General features: G+C 37.2%; 1 protein-coding gene across 1 annotated transcript in view; it reads left to right on the forward strand.

Annotated features, from left to right (window-relative positions):
• The window catches only part of PEX7 (peroxisomal biogenesis factor 7), a 94,495-nt gene that overhangs the window by 61,466 nt on the left and 6,721 nt on the right, over positions 1-26,308 (forward strand). The window contains exon 9 of the mRNA XM_066248375.1: positions 10,948-11,047. Coding sequence (XP_066104472.1) covers positions 10,948-11,047 — 100 coding nt within the window. The remainder of the gene's footprint in view (positions 1-10,947; positions 11,048-26,308) is intronic.

The following is a 26,308-nucleotide window of genomic DNA, read 5'->3' on the forward strand; positions in this document are numbered from 1 at the left end:
TGGGGTAGAGTGGGGAAGGTGTGAGAATTCATCACTCAGAAGGGCACACAATTTAAAATGTATGGGTTGTTTATTTCTGGAATTTTCCATGTAATATTTTCTGACCACAGTTGACGGCGGGTAACTAAATCTGTTGAAAGTGAAGCTGAAGAGAAGTGTGGGATACTGTGTACCCTTTGTATCTACCTTGAAAGTTATTGTGCTGAGCAAAAGCAGTATAAGGCAACGGGAAAGACCATGCAAACTGTCAAAGTCTGTCTTGCCGAGGATGGATTGGGTACAGTGAACACCTCAGATTTGGCTCATTTTGTTCTTCATTATTGGGGAGCTGGAGCTAACACCAATATTGTCCTGTTGTTTGTTTAGCAGCCTTTTATCCTAGTCTGTTAAGTTCATCAAATTATATGAAATAATAGAGTTACTGTTCCTGTGAAAATATTTGCCTATCTCTTTTGCTTCTAATTTGGTCTTGTCCCAAAATTTGGCCTTCACTAGTGGTTAGAGCCACAGGGTAGTAATAAGTTCTTAACAGTAGCAACTGTCTGGTTCAGTGGTTCTGAAAGTGTGGCCCTAGGACTAGCAACATGAGCAGCCCCTGGGAACTTATTTCTAAAATAAGTTCTTGTGCCGTGTTCCAGATGTCTGTATTCATTTTTAGCAATCTCTTCAGGTGATTCTGATGCAAACAGAAGTTTGAAACTGCTGGTCTAGATCAGTGATGGGGAATGCCCTCCACCCAGATCAGAGGTTCTCAACCTTGGCTGCAGATTACGGTCACCGTAGAATGTTGGTACTTCCCAATACCCATGACATACTCCAGGCTGATTAGAATTTCTTAAGAGCACTCACACATCAGTATTTTTTATTTATTTATTTATTTATTTTTAATTTTTCTGAAGTGTGAAGCAGAGAGGCAGAGAGACAGGCTCCCACATGCACCCAACTGGGATCCACCCAGCAAGCTCACTAGGGGGCGATGCTCTGCCCATCTGGGGCGTTGCTCTGTTGCAACCAGAGCCATTCTAGCACTTGGGGCAGAAGACATGGAGCCATCCTCAGTGCCCAGGCTAACTTTGCTCCAATGGAGCCTTGGCTAAGGGAGGGAAAGAGAGAGATAGAGAGAAAGGAGAGAAGGAAGGGTGGAGAAGCAGATGGGAGCTTCTCCTGTGTGCCCTGGTGGGAATCGAACCCAGGACATCCACACGCTGGGCTGATGCTCTACTGTTGAGCCAGCTGGCCAGGGCCACATATCAGTATTTTTGAAAGTTTCTCAGTTGATTTCAGTGTAGTCAAGGTTGAGAGCCATTGCCCCTTTCCTTCCTCTCCCCTTCATGACATCACAATTGTTTCTAATGGGAATTCATCTAATCTGTATGTATGTTGATGTAAGGTTGAGAAGTACTATTTTAGATGGTATTCCCAAATCTAGATGGTTGAGCACCAACATTTCCTGAAAGGAGATTTCTGGATTCCATACTGATCTACTCAATCAGAACTTTTTTTTTTTTTTTTTTTTTTAAATTTTGTTTGTTTATTATTATTAAATATATTGGAGTGACACTGGTATACAATTCTAGAACACGTCATCTGTAATGACTCATACAGATTTTGCTGAAAAGACATATGTTTACAGATTTAGAGTGTAAACAAAAAAGGAAACTGAAACTGTAATGGGTTTAACAAAATTGTGTCAAATTAAGCACATGCCTGACAGAATAGTTACAGATGTCTTACAATTATTTCAGTGGTTTAACAAATAAATTTGTAATTTCAAAACCACTTCCATCAAGACTATCTTCTTAATGCAATTTAATATAAATTTATTGACCACTATTATAGATTGAAGCTGTGCTAGGCACAGAGAATGCTATAAAAGGGACATTTATTTGTTTGTTGAATAAATATTTATTGAGAACTTACCATGGGCTTGGCACTGTGTTTGGCGCTGAGGAAATAATGGTGAGTAAAATGAAAATGGTCCCTGATCTCCTGGAGCTTCTGGTCTAGTGACAGACACTGATTAAAAACAGACACACACAAATATATAGTTTGTTGATTGCAGGTTTATTCTAATGGCAAGCAGAGAAAGTAAATAGAGCAACTAAAATTGCATTAATAAATTAGGTTTTAACATCTCCGTTTAAGGTTGATTTGAGTGTTAAAAATGGTATGTGTGCAATCTCCACCTTGGGGTTAGGTGGATATATAAAGTATGGGAGCTTCTTTTAGATACTTATTAGTTGAACTCTTTTAAGAGTAAGATCAAATCAGTGTTAAAACAAATTTCTTGAGTGATCATTCCAGTGCCAAGTCACTGTGGACAGTCAAATTGTTAATCGACATGAACATTGATTTCCAGTATTGGTTTGTACTGAGGGTTTGTCTATGTATGAAATATCAGAAGACATTGTATTTTCCCATTAAATTGAAAACATTTGACAACTTGCTTTTTATTTCATTTCCAAATGCTTTTCAACCTTCACACTGAGAACCTGTGCTCATAACTCAGGATAGAACACGTTGCAAAATCCTGGCAAGACTTTCTCAGAGGAAAAGGTGTATTTAGTTACATATTGTAGAAAGAAAGAGTGAATATCACAGACTTTGGAAATGGAGAAAAATTTGAAAGAAGTGAGCATTTTGCAAAGAAAAATAAACAAGTTAGTTTATTCTGAGGTGTAAATGAAAAATATATATAATTTCTAAAATTAATTTTTTTCCTTAGAAACTGTTGAGATGGGCAACCTTTTTTCACTAAAACACATTTAAAATGTAAAATTTTTGTTTATGTTACATGATGTGGGTAAGACAAAAGAAACCATAAATGTCAAAAAAGTCCATGGCAGAATAGTATCAGAAAGAGGGGTTCATTAGGCGGCAAATATAGAATAGAAAAAGAAAACATTTTTTCTGATAATATATTTAGTTAATATCTCTGGCTAGAATGTAGTTCTTCTGCCACCTTATTGACCAGAGCTGTAGGATAACTTTTTGTAAGAAGCAAATTTCTTGCAGTACTAGAGGATAGTAAAAACAATAGCCCCAAACTAAACTCTTCTTCCCAAAATTATATAGGTAATAAAAATTTTGATGACATTTCACATGTTTTATAATTTATTTCACCATTGGCTATCTCACCTAGGCTGAAGGTTCAAGGATGAAGAAATGGATAGTTTTCTTTTTTTTTTTTTTTAATAAATTTTTATTAATGGTAATGGGATGACATTAATAAATCAGGGTACATATATTCAAAGAAAACATGTCTAGGTTATTTTGTCATCAAATTATGTTGCAAACCCCTCGCCCAAAGTCAGATTGTCCTCCGTCACCCTCCATCTAGTTCTCTGTGCCCCTCCCCCTCCCCCTAACTCTCTCCCTCCCTCCCTCCCATGTCCTCCCTCCCCCCCCACCCTTGGTAACCACCACACTCTTGTCCATGTCTCTTAGTCTCATTTTTATGTTCCACCAATGTATGGAATCATGTAGTTCTTGTTTTTTTCTGATTTACTTATTTCACTCCTTATAATGTTATCAAGATCCCACCATTTTGCTGTAAATGATCTGATGTCATCATTTCTTATGGCTGAGTAGTATTCCATAGTGTATATGTGCCACATCTTCTTTATCCAGTCTTCTATTGAAGGGCTTTTTGGTTGTTTCCATGTCTTGGCCACTGTGAACAGTGCTGCAATGAACATGGGGCTACATGTGTCTTCACGTATCAATGTTTCTGAGGTTTTGGGGTATATACCCAGTAGAGGGATTGCTGGGTCATAAGGTAGTTCTATTTGCAGTTTTTTGAGGAACCACCATACTTTCCTCCATAATGGTTGTACTACTTTACAGTCCCACCAACAGTGAATGAGGGTTCCTTTTTCTCCACAGCCTCTCCAACATTTACTATTACCCGTCTTGTTGATAATAGCTAATCTAACAGGAGTGAGGTGGTATCTCATTGTAGTTTTGATTTGCATTTCTCTAATAACTAATGAAGCTGAGCATCTTTTCATATATCTGTTGGCCATTTGTATCTCTTCCTGGGAGAAGTGTCTGTTCATGTCCTCTTCCCATTTTTTTATTGGATTGCTTGTTTGTTTGTTGTTGAGTTTTATGAGTTCTTTGTAAATTTTGGATATTAGGCCCTTATCTGAGCTGTCGTTTGAAAATATCAGTTCCCATATAGTTGGCTGTCTGTTTATTTTGATATCAGTTTCTCTTGCTGAGCAAAAACTTTTAATTCTGATGTAGTCCCATTCATTTATCTTTGCCTTCACTTCTCTTGCCATTGGAGTCAAGTTCATAAAATGTTCTTTAAAACCCAGGTCCATGATTTTAGTACCTATGTCTTCTTCTATGTACTTTATTGTTTCAGGTCTTATATTTAGGTCTTTGATCCATTTTGAATTAATTTTAGTACACGGGGACAGGCTGTAGTCGAGTTTCATTCTTTTGCATGTGGCTTTCCAGTTTTCCCAACACCATTTGTTGAAGAGGCTTTCTTTTCTCCATTGTGTGTTCTTGGCCCCTTTATCAAAGATTATTTGACCATATATATGTGGTTTTATTTCTAGGCTTTCTATTCTGTTCCATTGGTCTGAGTGTCTATTTTTTTTGCCAATACCATGCTGTTTTGATTATCGTGGCCCTATAATATAGTTTAAAGTCAGGTATTGTAATGCCCCCAGCTTCATTCTTTTTCCTTAGGATTGTTTTGGCTATTCGGGGTTTTTTATAGTTCCATATAAATCTGATGATTTTTTGTTCCATTTCTTTAAAATATCTCATAGGGATTTTGATGGGAATTGCATTAAATTTGTATATTGCTTTGGGTAATATGGCCATTTTGATTATATTTATTCTTCCTATCCAAGAACAAGGAATATTTTTCCATCTCATTGTATCTTTTTCGATTTCCCTTAACAATGCTTTGTAATTTTCATTATATAGGTCCTTTACGTTCTTTGTTATGTTTATTCCTAGGTATTTTATTTTTTTTGTTGCAATCGTGAAGGGGATTATTTTTTTGAGTTCGTTTTCTAATATTTCATTGTTGGCATATAGAAAGGCTATGGACTTTTGTATGTTAATTTTGTATCCTGCGACCTTACTGTATTGGTTTATTGTTTCTAATAATCTTTTTGTGGAGTCCTTCGGGTTTTCGATGTATAGGATCATATCATCAGCAAAAAGTGATAGCTTTACTTCTTCTTTTCCGATATGGATGCCTTTTATTTCTTTGTCTTGTCTGATTGCTCTGGCCAGAACTTCTAGCACCACGTTGAATAAGAGTGGAGAGAGTGGACAACCCTGTCTTGTTCCTGATTTAAGGTAGAAAGTCCTCAGTTTTATGCCATTTAATAGGATGTTGGCTGATGGTTTATCATATATGGCCTTTATCATGTTGAGATATTTTCCTTCTATACCCATTTTGTTGAGAGTCTTAAACATAAAATTGTGTTGTATTTTATCAAAAGCCTTTTCTGCATCTTCAATCAGAACTTTTTAGGAAAAAAATTTTAGCAAAGCTGAGGAATGTGTATTTTCTGAATATCTGATATAATAAGTCTTTGTCCATCATTTGGGAACCATATCTAAAGGTGATTAAAAGTGACCTTACTTGTGAGGTTGGCCTTTATTATTTATTTATCTTGTCCTTAATATACTTAACTTTTTTGATCACTCATTCATGGAACATTCTTGTAATGTTCATGTGTCAGATAGTTTTTTTAAATTTTTTTTTAATTTATTCATTTTAGAGAGGAGAGGAGAGACAGAGGGAGAGAGAGAGAGGAGAGACAGAGAGAGAGAGAAGGGGGGAGGAGCTGGAAGCATCAGCTCCCATATGTGCCTTGACTAGGCAAGCCCAGGGTTTCGAACTGGTGACTTCAGCATTTCCAGGTCGACGCTTTATCCACTGCGCCACCACAGGTCAGGCTATCTGTCAGATAGTTTTTTACATACAAGAAATACAAAGAAGAATAGAATACGGTCCCTGAATTTAAGGAACTTAGTGGCTTTTAGAGGAAAATAGATAAATGAATAAACAGTGAATAAAGAAATGCATGGATGTATTACAAGTACTATGATAGAAGCCAGGAACATGGGAATAATTCTTGGCATTTTCTCTTCCATTAATAATCTTGATTTTGTTTGTCCTCTTAAGTTTTCTGCCTAAATGTATCTCTAATCCATCACCCTGTCCTGATCACCACTGTTACTACCTTAAACCCACACTACTGTCATCCCTGTCAGACTACTGGGCTCACGCCCAGTGCTGAGTCTGCAAGTCCATTCTTCTCTCGGGGGCCAGAGATGTTGTAAAGGCAGAGCTGACCATACTACATGGGATCGTACTATAGGGGAATTCTCTATACTATCTTCACTGTTTTTCTACAAATTTGAAACTATTCTAAAATTTAAATATGTGTATTTAAAAATGTTTTTAAGGAGGCAAACTAAGTATATAAACCTCTTGCTTAAAACTCTATGTTGTGTGTATGTGTGTGTGTTCCCTCTTAAGAGAAAAATCCCAAATTCTTCACTCCTATAATACCTGTGTGATCAATCCTGTTGGCCTTGTGTAGTACTGTCCCCACCCCCTGCCCAAGTCTCACAGACCCTCTCAGTCACATGCCATTCAGGCTCCTTGCTGACAGGGGACACGACACACTGCTGGCAAGCTCCTTAACCTTCAGATTTCAACTCAGTGTCACTTCCTCAGGAAGGAATTCCTACATCATCCTGGGTTGTCTTTTGGTGCACTTGTCAATTGCAATTACACTTGTTTTTGTGGGTTAAAAATATTTTAATTGACTTTAGGGAGAGAGGAAGTAGAGGAGAGAGAGAGAGAGAGAGAGGGGGACAGGAACATGAATCTGTTCCTGTATGTGTCCTGACTGGGGATCGAACCGGCAACTTCTGTGCTTCTGGGCGAAGCTCCAACTAACCCAGCATCCAGCCAGGACTGTGGAGTATTTTTTTGTTTGTTTTTTGTTTTTTTAAATGTCTGTTTATTCCACTGAACTGGGAGCTGCAGGCGGGCTGGCCATGTGTCTCTTGCTTCTGGTGCCTTGCACAATACCTGGCATGCTTTAGGATTCATATTGTTGAGTGGATGAGTAATTAAATGAGATAATAAGCTGTCATGACATTTTTTGCTCATCACTAGAGAATGCTGCACCCCCGAACAATGCAAATAGAGGGAATTGTAATGTCGCAATTTGCTTAAAAATTTAAAAAAACAACTAAAATTAATGCACCTGTAAGCTATTGAAAAGTAGTCAGACTTTCCCCCCATCTCTTGTAGTTAGGAAAGCCTCATGAAGAATTACTGACTGTTCAGTTGAGAACAGGAGAGAAAAAGGGAGACCTTTGAGAAATATTTTAAACCTTACAGTGAATTCATCTGTTAGCTAAATTTTAAAAGTGTTAATGTAGAAATTTAAAATTACATTTTAGTAAAATAAAAAAGTAACCTTAACTTTGTTCTTGAAATAGTTTTGATGTTTTATCTGACACAGTGCTACACACCTGTTTTGCTAAAGGCATGTGGAGTCAGAATGCAAAAAGGGATTCAACTAAGACATTGCACTGTGATGAATTTTTTTCTCTCTCCCTCTCCAATTTACATGAAAAATGTTCCTACAGTCTATAATATTTTTAATCATGGAAAGTTTATTTACTTCCCATAATAGAGCTTAAATAGTCAGTGATTTCATCAGCAAAGAGACAAAAAGGCACCACATAGTATATATGCTGGACCAGAAAACCATCTCACTTAAAAATAATGTGCCTTATTTGTCTACATAATGATATATGTAGCCTGACTTCTCCCAATAAAAAGGCACTCATTTTACTTGTGTGATAAGCGCACAAAGGCCCTCAGGTATATAGACCTTACTGGACCCTTGAGTCCAGAAGAAGATTGCAAAGAGAGACCTTGCCAATTCCCTAATTGCAAACGGGAGAAAACCTCGTGAAACACCCACTTCCTTCCTGTTACTTCCTCCTTGTAGCTCAACCCTCCTGGTGGAACTGGAATGGTGATCCATAGAAAAATCTGGAACTAGATACATCACACTGTTAATAGCGGTTGCCATTAAGGAGTGCAAATGAAGAAATACATTTCTTTTGTTATTAAGAAACCATTAGCAATTTAAAAGTATAGTTTATAGACACGTTACTTAACTTTCGGTTTTCTCAGCTACTTAGCTTGTGCAATTTACTGTATTGAACTTGATATTTTTGATAAGCTATTTTAGTTCACAGAAAGGTGTTTTAAAGTTATTAATATTAATTTTTTCTTATTTTACTGGTTCCTGATCCCCTTGAGATTAAGAAAATTGAAGCTTAGATTCTCCTTCTTTTGCAAATCCTCCAGTGCAAAAGCCATCCTCCTTGACCCACGTACTGCCCTGGGTTCGAGGCATCGCTAGTTTTTACATGAGTGTTCCTCATGGATGCTTTTATGAAGTTTTGTGGCAGTTGTTTGTTTTTGTAGTTTATCTGGCAAGTTTAACTGTTTTCAGGAAGACTGTTGGTACCCAGTCAGCTATTGTGCTGCAAATTAACCTCATAATTTTTGCACCAGAATATATACTTTGTATATTGCATGTCCGAGCTGTGAAATGGAACAATAGCCAATAGTGCTTGTGTGCCAGTCACTGGATTACCCTTTCCTTCACCAAGTAGTATTTGTAGGATTTTAGCATATATTTTATTTGATAGATTCTTTGCAAAATCCAAATAAATATTCATAGTTTTTCCCAGGTTAAAATTATGACTGTGTGACTATGGTGTTGAACTGCATGGGGCCATGAGTGCCCAGTAATCATGTATCAGAGCAAATTCAAATTGACTTTTTGAATTTGCTCTCTGCTCTCCTGCATGTGTGACTTCCCTTATTACAATTTCCAGCTAAAATTGGATGGTTTCACATGTGCCCTTATTAAGCATCTTAATTCTCATAAGGCCTGCCTGTCTTGTCCTGAGTGCAACCTTATCCTTACCTGGCTCAAATAAGAAAATAACAACAAAAGGAGCATTCCAGGAACTGGACGGGAATGTGAACGAATCCTTGTTGCTTTTCATTGTCCTTAAACAGTGCTGAAGGAAACCGGTTTTTATGGTTTGTCTAAAGAGCATTTAGCCAATCCATTTTACCAAAAGAAAATCTAAATCCCAAGTGAAGTCAGAGAGCTGAATCCCTGGATTAAATTGACCTTCCCATAGAGTGAGTCTACCAGCCTGCACTTTGGGGTGATGCCCGTGGCTCATGGGTGATGCTCTTGAGACAGCATCTCTGTTTCCGTAAGAAACGTTCAGGATACTCTCCATATGGAAGCATTGGGCTTCTCCATGGCCTCCTGGGGTTGGATTTCCTTCCGAGAGTTCCAAGGGCAGTTTGATTGTAGACACTGAATTTAGGGCCCGACTGTGTCCCCTTTGCCCTTTGGCCACTGGAAAGCTTAGCATCTTGAGAGGTCCTCCCCTGTCAAGTGTATACAACTTTATAAGTATTTATAAGTATTGCCGGTTTGAATCGACTCTCCTACCTTTACTTTTCCTCTTACTTGTTTTTTCCCCATATTTCCATATGTTTTTAAAAACAGGTATTTTAAAAAACCATTTTGAATTTTTTTTTTTTGAATATAGTGGGCATATACAAAATCATTTGATTGTTGCTTCAGATATTTCAAATCATTGTATAACCATGTTTTAGAAATGAAATTATACAATTACATATTTACTTTTGCTTATATAAACATTATTAAGATCTAGAAAATTAGATTGCAGTAAAATTCACTGTCTCTAGACCCAAAGGCACAAACATGCAGAGACAGTGGAGACCACTGTTACGATTTCTGAGAAGGACCTGTTCCTTCACTTGTTTGAACAGGCACATTTTCAAAAGTCAAATTATCTCCCTTAAATATTTTAGAGATTTCAGTAATCTGATAAATGAGCTGTTTATTCATTATCTCTCTGGTACCACAAGGTAGATTATCCATAGCAACAGTCCTTTTCAAACTTAATAAGGCCAACTCGGTATTTATTAGGAAAATAATACCACCAGGTTAAACAAACTGTTGGTTTTGTGTATTTACTCTCTTTCAAAGAGATCTGCTAACCCTTCACTGTGTTCCATGATAAGCAGGTAAAGCTTTATAAATAAAGTACTATCGTATATTTTGTGGGTTGAAAATAAGGCTCAAGTCCCCAACAGTAGAAATCAGATATATAATGGTAAATATTACCATTCATTGTCTACAGAGGATAAATAGGATACTTAATATTGGCCCAGGAAAACACATTTCAGTTTTTCTTGACTCTAGAAATTACATTGAATGTATCAATATAAGAAAGACTGTGTCTCAAAAGCAAACAAAAAAAAGAAAGAAAAGAAAGGAAGTTTCAGAATTATAGAGATATTTTCTTAAGAGAACAGATTCTTTTTAAAGAATTTGAATTGCTATTGAAATGTAAATTAAACCCAAGGTCTTCTCACGTCAGTCATTGAAAAATGAAATAGTATTTAAAATCATAAAATATTAGAGTGCATTTATTCTAATATCCTCATGTTACAGCAACAAGTGCTTCTAGAAATAGCTACAAAAGCTTAGTGTCTCTCATCCAAATGTCTTTGTGTAATATAAAAAAAAATTCACTACAACTTGCTAAGTTTCACACTTGAAGGTATACTAATGGGAATATAATGATTGTTTACAAGAGTAGCTTGATTAATAATTTCATTTTTTAATGTAATAGAATAGAGTACATTTTTTCTAAGATTTAAAAAAATGTAGATCAGTAAGGAGGCCATGCATCTATGAATTGGTTAAACCTATTTTGATAAAAATCTTTGCTATGTTACATATCTGTTTTTCTTAGTTAAAATTTTTGGTAGTTTTAGCACTTAAATTACTTTTTTAAAATTTATATTCACAGATTCTGGAACTTTTCGAGGCCTGACCCTCTTCTTGAAATAGTAGATCATCATACGGAGTTTACTTGTGGTTTAGATTTCAGTCTTCAGAGTCCTACTCAGGTATGGCTTGCGATCTCCTGATGTTTTTTCTTCCCATTCAGTTCACAGATGTCTCTGTGTGTGTCATGTGTTATTTTCATGAACAAAAGTGTTGCCTTTAGGGAAGAGCAAAGTACATTTACTTAATCATTCTTATCTCTTTTGCTGTATTTGAAATATTAAGATTGTCCGACCAGTGGTGGCGCAGTGGATAAAGCGTTGACCTGGAATGCTGAGGTCACCGGTTCAAAACCCTGGGCTTGCCTAGTCAAGGCACATAAAGGAGTTGATGCTTCCTGCTCCTCCCCCCTTCTCTCTCTCTCCCCACTTTATAAAATGAATAAATAAAAATCTAAAAAAAAAAAACCAATACTAAGATACTAAGGCATTAGAAATACTAGGGAAGGAAAGGTATCTAGAAACCTGACACACCTCTCTCCTCTTGGAAGACTGACTTCCCTGGGAGGAAAGAGTCATCCCCCAATGTACTGTGCCTTAAACGGTGAAGGCTCTGGGTAGACCCCTCCCAGTGGAAAGGGTGACAAGAGAAGAATGGAATGGGAAAGGGTTGTCCCCAGACTTTGGTGGGACTCCAGAGTGTGTGGTCCTTGATTCAGCTGTCCCACAAGGAGTGAGATGAAGGGCAAGTCATTTTCCCCTCAGGACTGTCCCCCTCATCTCCACATCCCATGTTGAAAGAGTGGCTTCAGAACAGGGACAAAGAAAAGGAGAATGGCTACTGTTTTAATTAATGAACTTTATATGTCCCACTTTTTGTTCTCTGAGGACTTGAGGGTTTAAATATTTAGGTTTCTTCTTTTTAACTATTTTGGTTTTGGAAACTCAGCTCCGAAATGCTAGAATATGTTGAATGATAAGGCACTTTATAACAGATTATGTGAAAACACTAACATATCAATGAAACAATGTAATATGTGGAAATTCTAGAGAGTGACTTAGAAATTATGCTTTTATGACAATTTCTTATGACAAATTTTAGAAGTCAGAAAAAAAAACAGATCCCATTTTTCATTACTGTGTTCTTAATTAAAAAAAATTTTTTTTGGCCCTGGCTGGATGGCTCAGTGGTAGAGCATTGGCCTGGCGTGCAGGAGTCTCGGGTTCGATTCCCGGCCAGGGCACACAGGAGAAGCGCCCATCTGCTTCTCCACCCCTCCCCCTCTCCTTCCTCTCTGTCTCTCTCTTCCCCTCCCGCAGCCAAGGCTCCATTGGAGCAAAGTTGGCCCAGGCGCTGAGGATGGCTCTATGGCCTCTGCCTCAGGTGCTAGAATGGCTCTGGTTGCAACAGAGCAACACCCCAGATGGGCAGAGCATCGCCCTTTGGTGGGCAGAGCATTGCCCCCTGATGGGCATGCCAGGTGGATCCTGGTTGGGCGAATGTGGGAGTCTGTCTGACTGCCTCCCCGTTTCCAACTTCAGAAAGTACAAAAAAAAAATTTTTTTTTAGCGAGAGAGAGAGACACACAGACAGAGGCATAAAGACCGGAAAGGAGAGAGATGAAAAATATTAACCCGTAGTTGCAGCACTTGTGTTGTTCATTGATTGCTTTCTCATGTGTCTTAACTGGGGGCTCCAGCCAAGCCAGTGACCTTGGGCTTAAGCCAGCAACCATGGGGTCATGTCTTTGATCCCACGGTCAAACTGGAGCTGGTGACCCTGTGTTCAAGCTGGTGAGCTTGTGCTCAAGCTGGTGACCTCGGGGTTTTTTGTTTGTTTGTTTGTTTTGTTTTTTGTGGCAGAGACAGACAGAGTCATAGAGAGGGACAGACAGACAGGAAGGGAGAGAGATGAGAAACATCATTTCTTTGTTGCAGCTCCTTAGTTGTTCATTGATTGATTTCTCATATGTGCCTTGACCAAGGGGTTACAGCAGACCAAGTGACCCCTTGCTCGAGCCAGCGACCTTGAGCTCAAGCTGGTGAGCCTTGCTCAAACCAGATGAGCCCACCTCAAGCTGGTGACCTCGGTATCTGGAACCTGGGTCCTCCACATCCCTGTCTGACACGCTATCCACTGTGCCACCTCCTGGCCAGGCACGACCTCAGAGTTTTGAACCTGCATCCTCAGCATTCCAGGTCCACTCTATCCACGGTGCCACCACCTGGTCAGACTCTGTTCTTAAATTTAAATGAAGACATAGTTTTTCTGTTTAATATTTTAGGAGTTAAGACAAAATTCTGAGTTTAAAATATTCTCATTAGACATTGAAATAGTCTCATTGACATTAAAATAATCGTTTAAAAATGACTAAATAGCAGCTGAGAAGAAACTGAAAGAGTGATGGGTGAAATGGCATTATTCTGAATGTAAATACAATGCAGTGTGCTTCAAATGAGCTAGTTTTTTCCCCTGACAAATCTATTATAGATGGTTTTAAATAAAATATTCATACCTGTTTGCTCTCCTAGTTAAAAGAAATTTTTTTAAGCTGTACCTATTGAAACATGGCAATACCAAACAAAGAACCCTAGGTAAACGTTTCACTCATATGTTCCTGTTAACCTGTATTCCACGAGCCCAGACTGTGGCCTGAGGCAGCACATGTGCCACCTTGCTGTCCTCACCCAGGTCTAAGAGGGGCCAAATGCTTTCTAAATCCTCTACACATACACCACCTTTTTAAAAACAACCTGTTTGCAGGGGATTAGTAATTAGATTTTATGCATCCTTAAATAATAAGGTAATTTATTACAAGGTCAAGAAGTTGTGTGTAGTCTGGTGATGGTCATCCATCTCTTTCAGTTCTACAACCAAATTCCATGTGTCCTAAGAAAATAGTTGCTATTGAGAGCGAATAGGAGTGGAGAAGCAGGGGTTTCAAGCTCTAAGTAAGCAGCAGGTTCAATGGCATAATGTACAGTTCAACTGTGCAGGAAGTCTCCACTGAGTTACTTCAGGTGGGACAGAATCTCGGGATTAGGAGGGACCTTAGAAATAGGATCACTCCCTCTCCTTCATTTATTCTTTCCACAGACATTATCATAGGCCATAACTTGTATTAGGCCCTGGGGATTCAGTGGAGAATGAAAATTACCATGGGCTCTACCTTCATAAAGTATTCAGTCTACTATTATATCAAATATACTGCTCATAAAAATTAGGGGATATTTTAAAATGAATATGAAGATATAAAATATCCCCTAATTTTTGTGAACAGTATAATTTCACGAATGAATATAAATGATGGTTGTGACAAGCCTCTGAGGGAGAAGTATGTTGTTCCTCAAGAGTTTGTAATCAGAATAGATAGTTGACCTATTAAGAAATTTGTAAGAAAGTGAGGATCGTCTGAGATCTGTAGGTGTTAACTGTATGAAGAGACAGAAGGAAGATAGAGCATAAACAGGTAAAAGTAACAGTATGTTATAGACCCTGTGATGGGAGGGTGCGTGGATAGTGCTTGAAAATGAAAGAAATTATTTCATCCTCATTTATGGTATATTATTCAACATTTGAATAAGAAAATATATTTGTTGTCATATTTTTAAAAATGGAGTGCTGAGACTATTGACTAAATTTTGTTTGTTTCAGTGTTAGTTTTCTATGTATAATTTTTTGCTATGTGGAGTAGGTCATACAAATGACATTTTGGAGAGTTATTATTATTTAGTGAATTTTTTACTATGAATGTATTTTTAAATCTTTTCAAAGTATTATTACATAGTTACTATTTTACTATTCTTGATACTCATTGATTCATTCATTCTGTTGTATTTATTGAATATATATTATAGCTGTGTGGGGCAAGATATTACAGTGTAGTGTGATAGATGTTAAAACAGAGGAAAGCAAATGATGCTTTGGGGAAATCTGGATTCACTCATTTATTTATGATGTGTATCATATTATTTATAAATACATATTTTTCAGGTGCCTACTAAGTGCTGGGCATTGTTTTAACTACTAAGAAAAATGCAGTGAGCAAAACAGACTATATTCTTTATCTCACAGAGCTTACTATTGTGGGAGAAATCAAATAATAAACAAGTAAAAAATAAGATGATTTCATAAAGTAGTAAATGCTGTTTGGAACTGGAGCAATTTTATAGAGAAGATGGGGGAAGGGGTGTTTCTGCTTGAATGGTCTGGGAAGGCTCTCTGAGGAAGGAAAATTTGAGATGCAAAACTGAATAGTGATAGGGAGCCAGCCATCTAAACATCTAAGGGAAGAATATTTTTCACAAGGGAAGCAACAAATGTCAGGTTTTTGAAATTGTAATGGGTTTGGTTTGATTAAGTGACAGAGAGAAGGCCAGTGTTCTTAGAGGCTGGTGAATGAGGGGAAGAGTGAGAGCAGGTAGGTAGGGGTCAGATGGTAGGGCCTTGTAGACCCTACTGTGTTTGATTTTCTTATAATTGCATTATGAAGCTATTGGAGATTTAAAAGCAGAATGACAGAAATAGATTTTTATTGTAGTATAATTGGCAAATTAGTTTCAGTTGTGCAAGATAATGGTTCAATATTTGTAATGTGAAATGATCACAGTAAGTCTAGTTAACATCCATCATTAGACATAGCTACAAAAAAGTTTTCTTTTTTCTTGTGAGGACTTTTAAGATACACTCTATTAGCAACTTTCAAAAAAGCAATACAGTATTATTAATTATAATCAGCATGCTATATATTACATCCTTATGACATGTATTTTATTAACTGGATGTTTATTTTATTAACTGAAAGTTTATTTTATTAGCTGGAAGTTTCTACCTTTGAACCCTCTCCACTCATTTTGCCTACCCCCAGCCCTCCATGTCTGGGAACCATCAATTCCTTCTCTGTTTCTGTGGGCTTGTTTTGTTCCTTTGTTTTTGATTCCACATGTAGGTGAGATCATATAGTATTTGTCTTTCTTTCTCTGACTTATTTTACTTAGTATAATGTCCTCAAGGTCCACCCATGTTATCACAAATGGCAATATTTTCTTCCTATATGGCTGAATAATGTTTTAATTTACACACACACACCACACACATATATCACATTTTCTTTATCCATTCATCCATTGAAGGACTCTTAGTTGTTACCATATCTTGGCTATTGTAAATAATGCTGCAGTGAACATGGGGTTAGACGTATATTTTCAAATTAGTATTTTTGGTTTCTTCAAATAAATACCCAAAAGTAGAACTGCTGGATCATATGGTAGTCTATTTTTAATTTTTTGAGGAAGCTCCATACTATTTTCCATAGTGGCTGTTACTTCTTTACATTCTCACCAACAGTACACAAGAGTTCCCTTTTCTCTACATCCTTGCCAACACTTGTTATTTCTTTGTTTTTGTTTTTTTTTTGCTGGTAGCCATTCTAACAGGTATTAGATGATATCTTATTGTGGTTTTGATTTGCATTTCCCTTATGATTAATGATATCAAGCATCTTTTCATGTACCTATTGACTATATGTGTGTATTCTTTGGAAATATGACTTCAGATCTTTTGCCTATTTTTTTTTAAAGATTTTATTTATTCATTATAGAGAGGGGAGGGGGGGGAGGAGCAGGAAGCATCAACTCCCATATGTGCCTTGACCAGGCAGGCCCAGGGTTTTGAACCGGCAACCTCAGCGTTTCCAGGTTGACGCTTTATCCACTGCACCACCACAGGTCAGGCTTGCCTATTTTTAATCGGATTTTGTTTGGTTTTTTGTTTTGGGGTGTTTGTTTATTTGCTGAGTTAGACTAGTTCTTTATAGATTTTGGATGTTATCCTCTCATCAGATATGTAACTTGCAAATATTTTCTCTCATTCACACTAATAGTAAAGGGCATGTAAAAAAAAACCCCACAGCTCAAATTATACTCAATGATGAAAGACTGAAAGATTTTTTTCTAAGATCAGGAATAAGACAAGGAAGTTTGCTTTCACCACTTCTATTCCACATAGTATTGGAAGTCCTGGCCAGAGCAATTAGTCAAGAAAAAGAAATAAAAGGTATTTTGGAAATGAAGAAGTAAAATTATCTCTATTCTCAGATGATATAATTTTATATGTGGAAACCTTTAAATTGAACCATTTCAACAATTATAGTAAATGTAAGTGGTCTAAACATCCAAATTAAAAGACAGTAAAATCATAAATATATGAGACTTTGACAAAGTCACCAAGTCAAGATTTTGTGACCTACAAAATCTCAAATACTCAAGATTGAGTATTTGAAAAAGAACATTTTTGGTATTTTTTCTTAAATCCTAGGATTTGGTTACTTTGTGTATAATATTTTCAGTGATGAGTTGATACTATGCTTCTCCCTGTAATTTGTCATTAAAAGTTTATTATTTTTCTTCTTTTTATTTATATTCTGTTTTGGACTTTATAAACTTTCCTTTCTAACTAAGATGATTAATTCAAACAATTGTTTTTCACATACCTAACATTAACATATTTTAACACAAACAGTTGTATTGTTTATATTAATAATTTATATTTTTACCAAGAAACATTAATCTTTTTTCTAAGGGAGATAAGAGTCAATTCTTGGTTCATCTTCCTAATTTTCTCTCACCTTACTTTATTTCAATTATCTATTGCTATACAATAAACTTCCCCACAAGTTAGTGACTTAACAATTTCTTTTACCCACAATTCTGTGGGTCAGTAATTTGAGCTGGGCTAAGCCGAGTAGTTCTTTTGTTCTCACCTGAGGTCACTCATGTGGCTCGAGTCACCTGGTGGCTTAACGAGTTGGATGTTCTAGGATGGCCTCACTCACATGTCTAGGGGATAGCGCTGGTTGTCTTCTGAACCAGGTGTCTTCAGGTGAGCCCAGGCTGCTTCACTTAGAGTTGTAGATTTCCAAGGGGGGGAGAGTAGAAGCTGCAAGGTGTCTTCAGGCCAAGCCTTGGAAGCCACACAATATCCCTTTTGTTACAAAGCAAGTCACAGGCCTGTCAGATTCAAAGAGTGAGAAAGAAACTCCACATCTTGATGGAGTAGCCACAAAGAATTTGTAGCCATTTAAAATTTTACCATATTAACTTTTTGTCGGTATAGTTAGTAGTTTAATTTATTTTTGACATATTTATCCTTTATTTTTACAGTTTGTGGCCAAGTTTACTGATTGCATGTTAATTTATTTCACCTTTTGTTCATAGTTTACTCCCTGAAAAGATATCTTTCTCTCATACCTTTTAGAAAGTAAGTATTGAATATCTTTCAATCTGGTTTCAAACTGTGTTGTCTCTTGTGCTGATATGAACAGCTGTACAACTTTAATGATGTTACTTTAGGGCTTCTTAATATATTATCTGTCTTATAAGGAAATTTATCTGAGTTCTTATATGTATAATTTTTTTCTTGTTAGCTTCTCCCTTCTTAGAGATCTGAAAGATGAGATCCAAAGGATTCTTCTATTATACCTCTTTTCTTCTTGACAGAATGTAAGATCTTGCCTTTAAAGGTTTAAACTTGATGAATAAGTGTCCGGGGTCGTTCTTTAAGAATAATTGCTGAGAAATTCTCTATGCCCTCTTGTTAACAAGGTGGAAGTTATCTTTCACTTCAAAAATGTTTTCTTTGATTTTTTCCCACCTTTGATCATGATTTGTACAGTCCTGGCATTTTCCCTTTTCTCTCTTATCCTTGTTATTTCTAAATTAGATACCGTTTTTCTGTTTTTTAGGTCTATGATTCTAGGCCTATAATATACCCAGTTTGTATAGTTGGGGTTTCCTGTGCTAATGTATTTTTAGAATTCTTGCCTTTGTGCTCTGCAGTGTCAAGCCTGCTCTCTCAACTGCTCACTGATATTAAGCCTAGTATTTGTGAGCTGGGTCTGGGTCTACATATTGTTACACATTCCTTTTGGGACGTAGTTACTTCTCTTTTAAAATAGAAATTATTAGTTCATTCCAAGATATTACTTCTCTATGTTTAATAAAATTTATCTTTTTTCCCATGACGAAATGGGTAATTACATATAAAAGAAAGAAAAAAGATTCCCAGCACTTCATAAAGAATCTCTGTTATACCATATTAGTATTTCTTTTCAGTCCCTCTTAAAGAGTCTTTTTAATTAACATGTAATACTCATATTGAAAAATGTACTACATGTTTTAAGTGTAGAGCTCAATGAATTATCAAGAAGTGCCCATGCCCATGTACCCACCACTCAGTTAAGATACAGACATACTGCCGGCATCCCAGGGGCCCTCTCATGCTTCCTCCCAAATCTTACTCCTCGCTTCTCCCTAAAGGTAACTACTCTGTTTGTGTGCCTGTTTTTCATAGTTGTAGTTACACTACACATAAGGATTTTTCTTCTGGGATTCCTCAAGTACTTGGTAAACATAATCTTTTATGAATGGTCCTAGTCTGTCCATCCTTAAAGGGAGTAGAAGAAATTTTGTATATTTTCATTTTGTTTGGTAGAAGTTGCATAGATTTGATTCTGCTTTAAACTAGTTCTTTAGATGTTTTTGTTTTTAGGGGGGACAGACAGACAGAAAGGGAGAGAGATGAGAAGCATCAACTCATAGTTGTGGCACCTTAATTGTTCATTGATTGCTTTCTCATATGTGTCTTGACCGGGGAGCTCCAGCCGAGCCAGTGACCCCTTGCTCAAATCAGTGACCTTGGGCTCGAGCCGGCGACCTTGGGCTTCAAGCCAGCAACCATGGGGTCATGTCTATGATCCCTGCACTGAAGCTGGTGACCTCAGAGTTTCGAACCTGGATTCTCAGCATCTCAGGCCAGTGTTTTATCTACTGCACCACCGCCTGGTCAGGCTTTAGAAATGTTTTTTAAAATATCTTTGGCTTGCCCTGGCCTGATAGCTCAGTTAGTTGGAGCATTGTCCTGAAGCACAGAGGTTGCCTATTTAATCCCCAGTCAGGGCACATACAGGAACAGATTGATGTTCCTGTCTCTCTCTTTCTCCCTTCTTCTATCTCTAAAATCAATAAAATAAACACGAGAAAGGGGTATCTTTAGCTTCGTTGGTGTTTTAGTAAAAATATTCATCATTTAAAATTCAGCTTATGTTTTGATTCAACTCCCTATTCTCACAATCTTAGATAACAGGTTAGAGGTTGACAATGGATAAAATACTTTCAATTTCTCAGTGTATGGTTGGAAAGTGAGATTTTAGAAGAGGACTAGCATTATTGGGGGGTCGTTTGGATATCTGTGTCCTGGGCACTTTTTACCTGACGTGGCATTTTCTGTACCCGTCACACAGGGCTGGAAAGAACACATGCCAGAAGCTTCCACTGTCCTCAGGCAGGAGTCTGTTGTTTCCTCTCTGATGCTCTCATAATTGTATAATATTTAGCTTAAAATTATATCACAAGTGCTTGTCTTCCCCGAGCCATGAGACGTTCCCCAGGCCCGGCCCTGCAGGGTCAGGGTGTGTCCTAGGATGGATGTGCGGAGCCCGTGTCTGCTGCCCTGGGCAGTGCCTGGACAGCCCTTGCAGTGAGAGCTTCCAGAGCGATCGGCCCCGAGCCTCTGGGGCCTTTAGCTCTGAGCTCGCATTCCCGAATCACCCACTGCTCCTCATTTCTCTTCTAGACTATGGAGAATTGCTTCTAAAACCCAAGCAAAACTGTTGACTTGGCACACTATGAACTACTTTTCAAAAAAAACAATATTTGGGCTCTTGATCCTACTCAACTCACCTTTAAAGTCTTTTTGATTTTCTAGTCCATTCTCCACAGTATTTTTTCTCAACCTTCTACAGTATCATTAACGCTCTGGACATTTGACTTTGCCTTGTGCTTTACTTTAAAAATAGCGGAGGATGACTGTCTTCCATTTCTGTTCCCTCAAAATATTTATGCTCTATCTCTGTTTCTCCCCCTTCCCAGTGGGTTCCTAATTTTATCACTGGCTTCCACATCCAGGTCTTTGTTTCCACAATTATTCACCGCTTTTCTGATCTTCAGTTAGTTCTTTCCTCTACTTTCAAAGCTCATTTGAAGCCACTACCAATTTCCTGGCCAGTAACTTCTGTTTCTCTTTTATTATTAGACATCTAGAACTTTCCTTGAGGTTCTTTTGTCTTCTATTATTAGATACTGCAACTTCCCCTTGAATCTGTCATTTGATAATGTGCTAACGATGCTTGACCCATTTATCAAATTGTCTTTACTGTGTGATCTGAATGGGTGTCTTGTTTTTCTTTCAATATTTCTAACTTGGTCAGTTAATTGTATACTTAGGTCTGATCAGAGACCTCCTGGGAAGTCATTTTAGTTTCTTTGTCTTTCTGCATCCCTGAAGTCACTGGACATTAAGTTGTTTATAAATTCTTTCTTACCAGTACCTCTGAAATCTAGACCTTATTCTTCTGGCTCTGAGACTTTAGATAAGCATTTATTTAGTACTTCTGCCAGGGATCACTGCACTGATCTCTAAGCTCTTTCCATCATTCCACTGATTTTCAACACTACTTCATGGGAGAGCTTTTCATAATGCACATCTAATTTTGTTAGTCATTGGCCCTGTTAAAGACATCAGGAACAAGAATTAATATTAGTACCACTGTTAATCAATATGGTTCTAAAAATTATAGACAATTAGTAATAGGAGAAAACAAAATAGAATATAAATATTTTAAATATAGGAAATTTTGGTTATTTATACTTATATGATTGTCAAATGTTTTAATTCAAAAATACCAACTTTAAACCTATTAAAAATAATAAAAGAGCTCAATATGATTAGTAAAAATAAATATACAAAAATGAATACTATGTAGATACCAGCAGTCATCATAAAATCAAATGGGAATAGTTACCTTTACATGGCAACAACCTTGTGTGGTGTTGTCTGTGTTTGTATGTGTGTGTGTGTAGGACACATAGAGGAATAAAAATTTTTTAAATGTGCAGGTACAAATAAAGAAATTATATGTTTACAAAGGAACCTTTAAAAAAGAGTAGAGTAAATTAACAGACATGTTCAGCTATAGAATACATATTTTTCTTCTCATTGCTACCATTTTTTAGGTCTTTCTCATCTAATACGAATATTACAAACTCATGGTCAGCCACTCTTATGATGCTCTTTACCAACTGTGACCATTAACCATACTAGTTACATAAAAGTTTTAATTTACAAATATATACAATCAAATTGTTGTTCTTGTGTCATCTCAGAAACCTTAAAGGGGCAGCCATTACCTTTAGGGTAGAGTCTGGACTCTTAATTTTGCTTTCCAGTTTCAGTATAATCTGCATTGTTTTCTAATTATATTTTGCACCATCCTATGCAATCCTATTACACACTAGTTATATTTTATTATTTGTCATCTCCATGTTTTTGCCACTGTTTTTCTTGCTCTCCCTCACTTCTGCCTATGATGTTTCCTTTTCCAGAATTTACATTTCTAGGACCATTATTGTTGAGGTTGTTAGACAATTCTTATCTGATCCACTAAAGATAAAGTTTTATTATAAACAACTTATTGATTGGATTTGTTTCTTTAATATCCTTGTGTCTACTGTAGGATCTAGTCTGATACTTTTGCACATAGGAAATGCTGAAATATTTGTTTAATACATTTGCTCTCAAGCATATCACATGTGACAATGTCATGATGTATATGCTGTAACTCTATTTAGAAATTGATAGACAGTTTTGATATATAATAAATTTTTATTCACTTTTTCAAGAATGCTTTATTATATAATTTAAAGAAATTGTCATATTAGGACAGTAGCAGAAAAATTAGTGTGCTTATTCTGAAACTTAGAAATATCTCTTTTGCTGTTAAAAGTGAAAATGAAATAACTAAAAATAGAACTTATATGAAATCTTACCCTATTAGTTTAATTTTCTCTACCCTAGAAGATAGAAGCTTTTAAAAATATAATGAAGATTAATTCTATCTTCAACTTTTAATTCAGTAAAGGAATACAACATGTGACAAAAAATTTTTCCTATAATGTCGATAATTTTGATTGAGTTTTAAAGAGAAGATTTTCATTTTGATCTCAGATTAAAGGAAATTTAAAAGGCATAAGGATGAAATGTGCTGCAGTGGGGGCTTGCAGGTTAAGAAAGAAAATCACTGGAAAATCCTTGGGCAGAAGAGGCAGAGCCCGGAGGCTCCCACTGCGGTGTCCCCGTGCACACTCAGGGTGAGGGAAGTGGGTCAAACATGACAGGGTTTGGCAGCCAGCCTTCAAGAAACCTGAGATGGGAGTCAGACAGGAGTTCGAAGAAGGCCTCTCTCAAAAGATGAAGAATTTTATCAGAGGAGGTATAATGCAATTTAGTTGCCTTAAAGATAGAAATTTTAGTTCTTCCTTTATCCTTATTTTTCACTGCCTAGAATACTTTCCTTCTCTCCATCATGCCCCCACCCCACTAACAGTAACAACAACAAACACCCTCTGGCTAAGGCATACTCCTCCTTTAAGCCACAGTTTAGGTAATAGTTTCTCTTAGAAGCATGCACTTTCCTCCGTGTTTGGTTATTCATTGGCTGGACCCCATGGTTCCCCAATCATTGTCCATATCACTCTACATGGTAGGTGTCTGTTATTTACCTATCTTTCTGCTGGCCTTCAGATCTGTGGGGACAGAAATCTGGGCCATCCTGTTTACTGTAGTATCCTCAGCATACTTCTGACAGAGAGGAGGTGCTCAATAAATATTTGTTGAATAAATGGATGAATATAAGTATGTATATATGTGAATTATGTTTTAGGTAGCTTTGCAATATAAAGAAATATTTGACTAACAGCTCCTGGGACATAAAAGAAAGCTACCTGTGAAACTTCTCCACATAATATTCATGACACTCAAAAATCTCCCAAATCCTATGAAACTTGTCTTTACCCAGATTTCTGACCTTACACCTGGCTAAGTTCTCTTTACCACCTGTGAGGCTCTACTCAACAAAAGCTTTGGAAGAGGGAAACCATTGCTTATATATGGGATCATTAATTTATTAATTCATTCAATAAGCATTTACTAAAAGTTTGCTATATACAAAACAACAAATACAGATTTGATCAAGATATATAATCACTGATTCTCAAAAAGGTCCTATTCAGGTTTTGTTGTACAAAAACATTTATATCCATTATGTGTGTGTTGGTAGAAAACAGAAACTGTATTACCAGCATGCTCTCCTTTTCTTCTTTGTTTTCATACAGCACAGAGCCTGATTTATTGGGCAAATGCTAGAATGTGCTCAGCTCTGATGCCTGAGAGCTTTTGCTCCATTTGGATCAGATTTTTTTTTCAAATCTGTATTTTCTTTGTTTGGCTCTCTGGATTAATCTATAGACCATTTCACCCCGTTTAAACCTCAACAAGGTTAAAATAAAAATATTGCTATTAACCGTAATTCAAGTGAATAACAGAAATTTTTCAGGTGTTTAATCAGAAATTCTGATATTGGCATATGAAGAATAGGATCAGGAAGCTGCATACATTTTTGCTTTAGGAATGTTTTAGGCAGAGCTAGTGTTTTTCTTTCAGTCCAGTCACATTTCTTCTTTTTTCTAATCCTCCTCCCAATTTGCTATCTTCCTACCACATTTTTTTTTTCTTTCTTTTTTTGTATTTTTCTGAAGCTGGAAACGGGGAGAGACAGACAGACTCCCGCATGTGCCCGACCGGTACTCACCCAGCACGCCCACCAGGGGCTACGCTTTGCCCACCAGGGGGCGATGCTCTGCCCCTCCGGGGCGTCGCTCTGCCGAGACCAGAGCCACTCCAGCGCCATCCCCAGCGCCCGGGCCATCCCCACTCCAATGGAGCCTCGGCTGCGGGAGGGGAAGAGAGAGACAGAGAGGAAGGAGGGGATGGGGGGTGGAGAAGCAAATGGGCGCTTCTCCCATGTGCCCTGGCCAGGAATCGCACGCCAGGCCGACGCTCTACCGCTGAGCCAACCGGCCAGGGCCTTCCTACCACATTTTAATAGTGGCAAATTAATCTTGTTTTTCTCCTCAGGAAAGGAAGAGAATCCTTCCTTCCTTAAGAAGAACACTTGAATCCTCTTAAATTTTGAATTTCTTTTTGGTCAACAACAAAAATTGTTACACATAACATACTCCCAAAGAACTCCAAGACAATGCACATGACAAAAGCCCAATTAAGAAAATTGATAAACACCAGAGGGTCTCAGTTCTGGCTGCATATTAGAATGTCCCCTAGGTGCTTATAATGCTCGGCAGAGAAAGCCCTGGATTAACTTTTTGGGTCAAGGATTGAGAATCCAAAGGAAATGATTGATTCTCTCCCCTCCTCCAACAATGATAAATACACACAAAATGTTGCATTCATGGACTTTCTGAAGCCCACCTGTGAACCCTGGTTTACAGACCCCAGGCTGTGATGTCCATGAAGCGGATCCGAGGACCCTGCTTTGAGAACAGTGGGGACCAGTCATCTGTGTCTTAAGCCCATCTGTGTCTAAAGGTGACTCTAATGCACGATAAAGCTTGAGAATCTCTGCCCTATAGAAGTGCCACCAGGGAGCTACGGTTTAATTCTATGCTTTTGGTTTATTTGAGGGTTGAGCTGTTTATTTCCAAATTAGTCATCTGATGAATGACTTCATTTCTCTTGTAAAACCATTCTTTTTGCATTGAATGATTTTCGTAATGGAGAAATACTATATATTTCTCTCATAGTCAAGTACTGGGAAAAACTTGATCTCTGCTGATGAAACGGCAGATTGATTATGACATCTACATATCTTATATCATTGTTTGTTTGCCTTTTTACCTGCTGCCCATAGGTGTAAAGCTCAATTTCATGTCAAATTTTAGCCATTATTCTTAGTCTCTTTCCAGTATAATTACTTGTCCCTTCCCCACATGTTATGTTTGTTCTTTTAGTGAAATGGCTTTTCTGTTACTGTGCTATCTCCTATGAGAAAGCAAGGGTTATTATGTTGCAGAAAAATAATTGTTACCCTGTCGAAGCAAATAAGCTATATTCCTGTATGTGGCCATGTTAAAGGATAATTTTCAAAATGGCAATCATGACTCATACAAATATAGCATGAACATGTGTCAAAAACTTTATGCAACTCATGAAAGATTTTACAACTAGCTCAAAGGAACCAAGAACAGGTAGTCACTGAGTGCTGAAATGAATTCAGTACTATGTACAAAACTGGTGAATATCCATGGGGCAATAAAATGTAATGTTCGGAATCATCTCTTGGGCAGCAAGGGAGACATCAGCTGCATCTTCATAGGACAACACTCATTTGCAACTTTAATGGATGAGAATCATTTGATTACTATCAGTTTTCTATAGCTTTCAGAGTTGTAAAATAATCCAGTCAAAGACAGTGA

The sequence above is a fragment of the Saccopteryx bilineata genome, chromosome 12 (genome assembly GCF_036850765.1).
Source record: "Saccopteryx bilineata isolate mSacBil1 chromosome 12, mSacBil1_pri_phased_curated, whole genome shotgun sequence".
NCBI classification, from domain to species: domain Eukaryota; kingdom Metazoa; phylum Chordata; class Mammalia; order Chiroptera; family Emballonuridae; genus Saccopteryx; species Saccopteryx bilineata.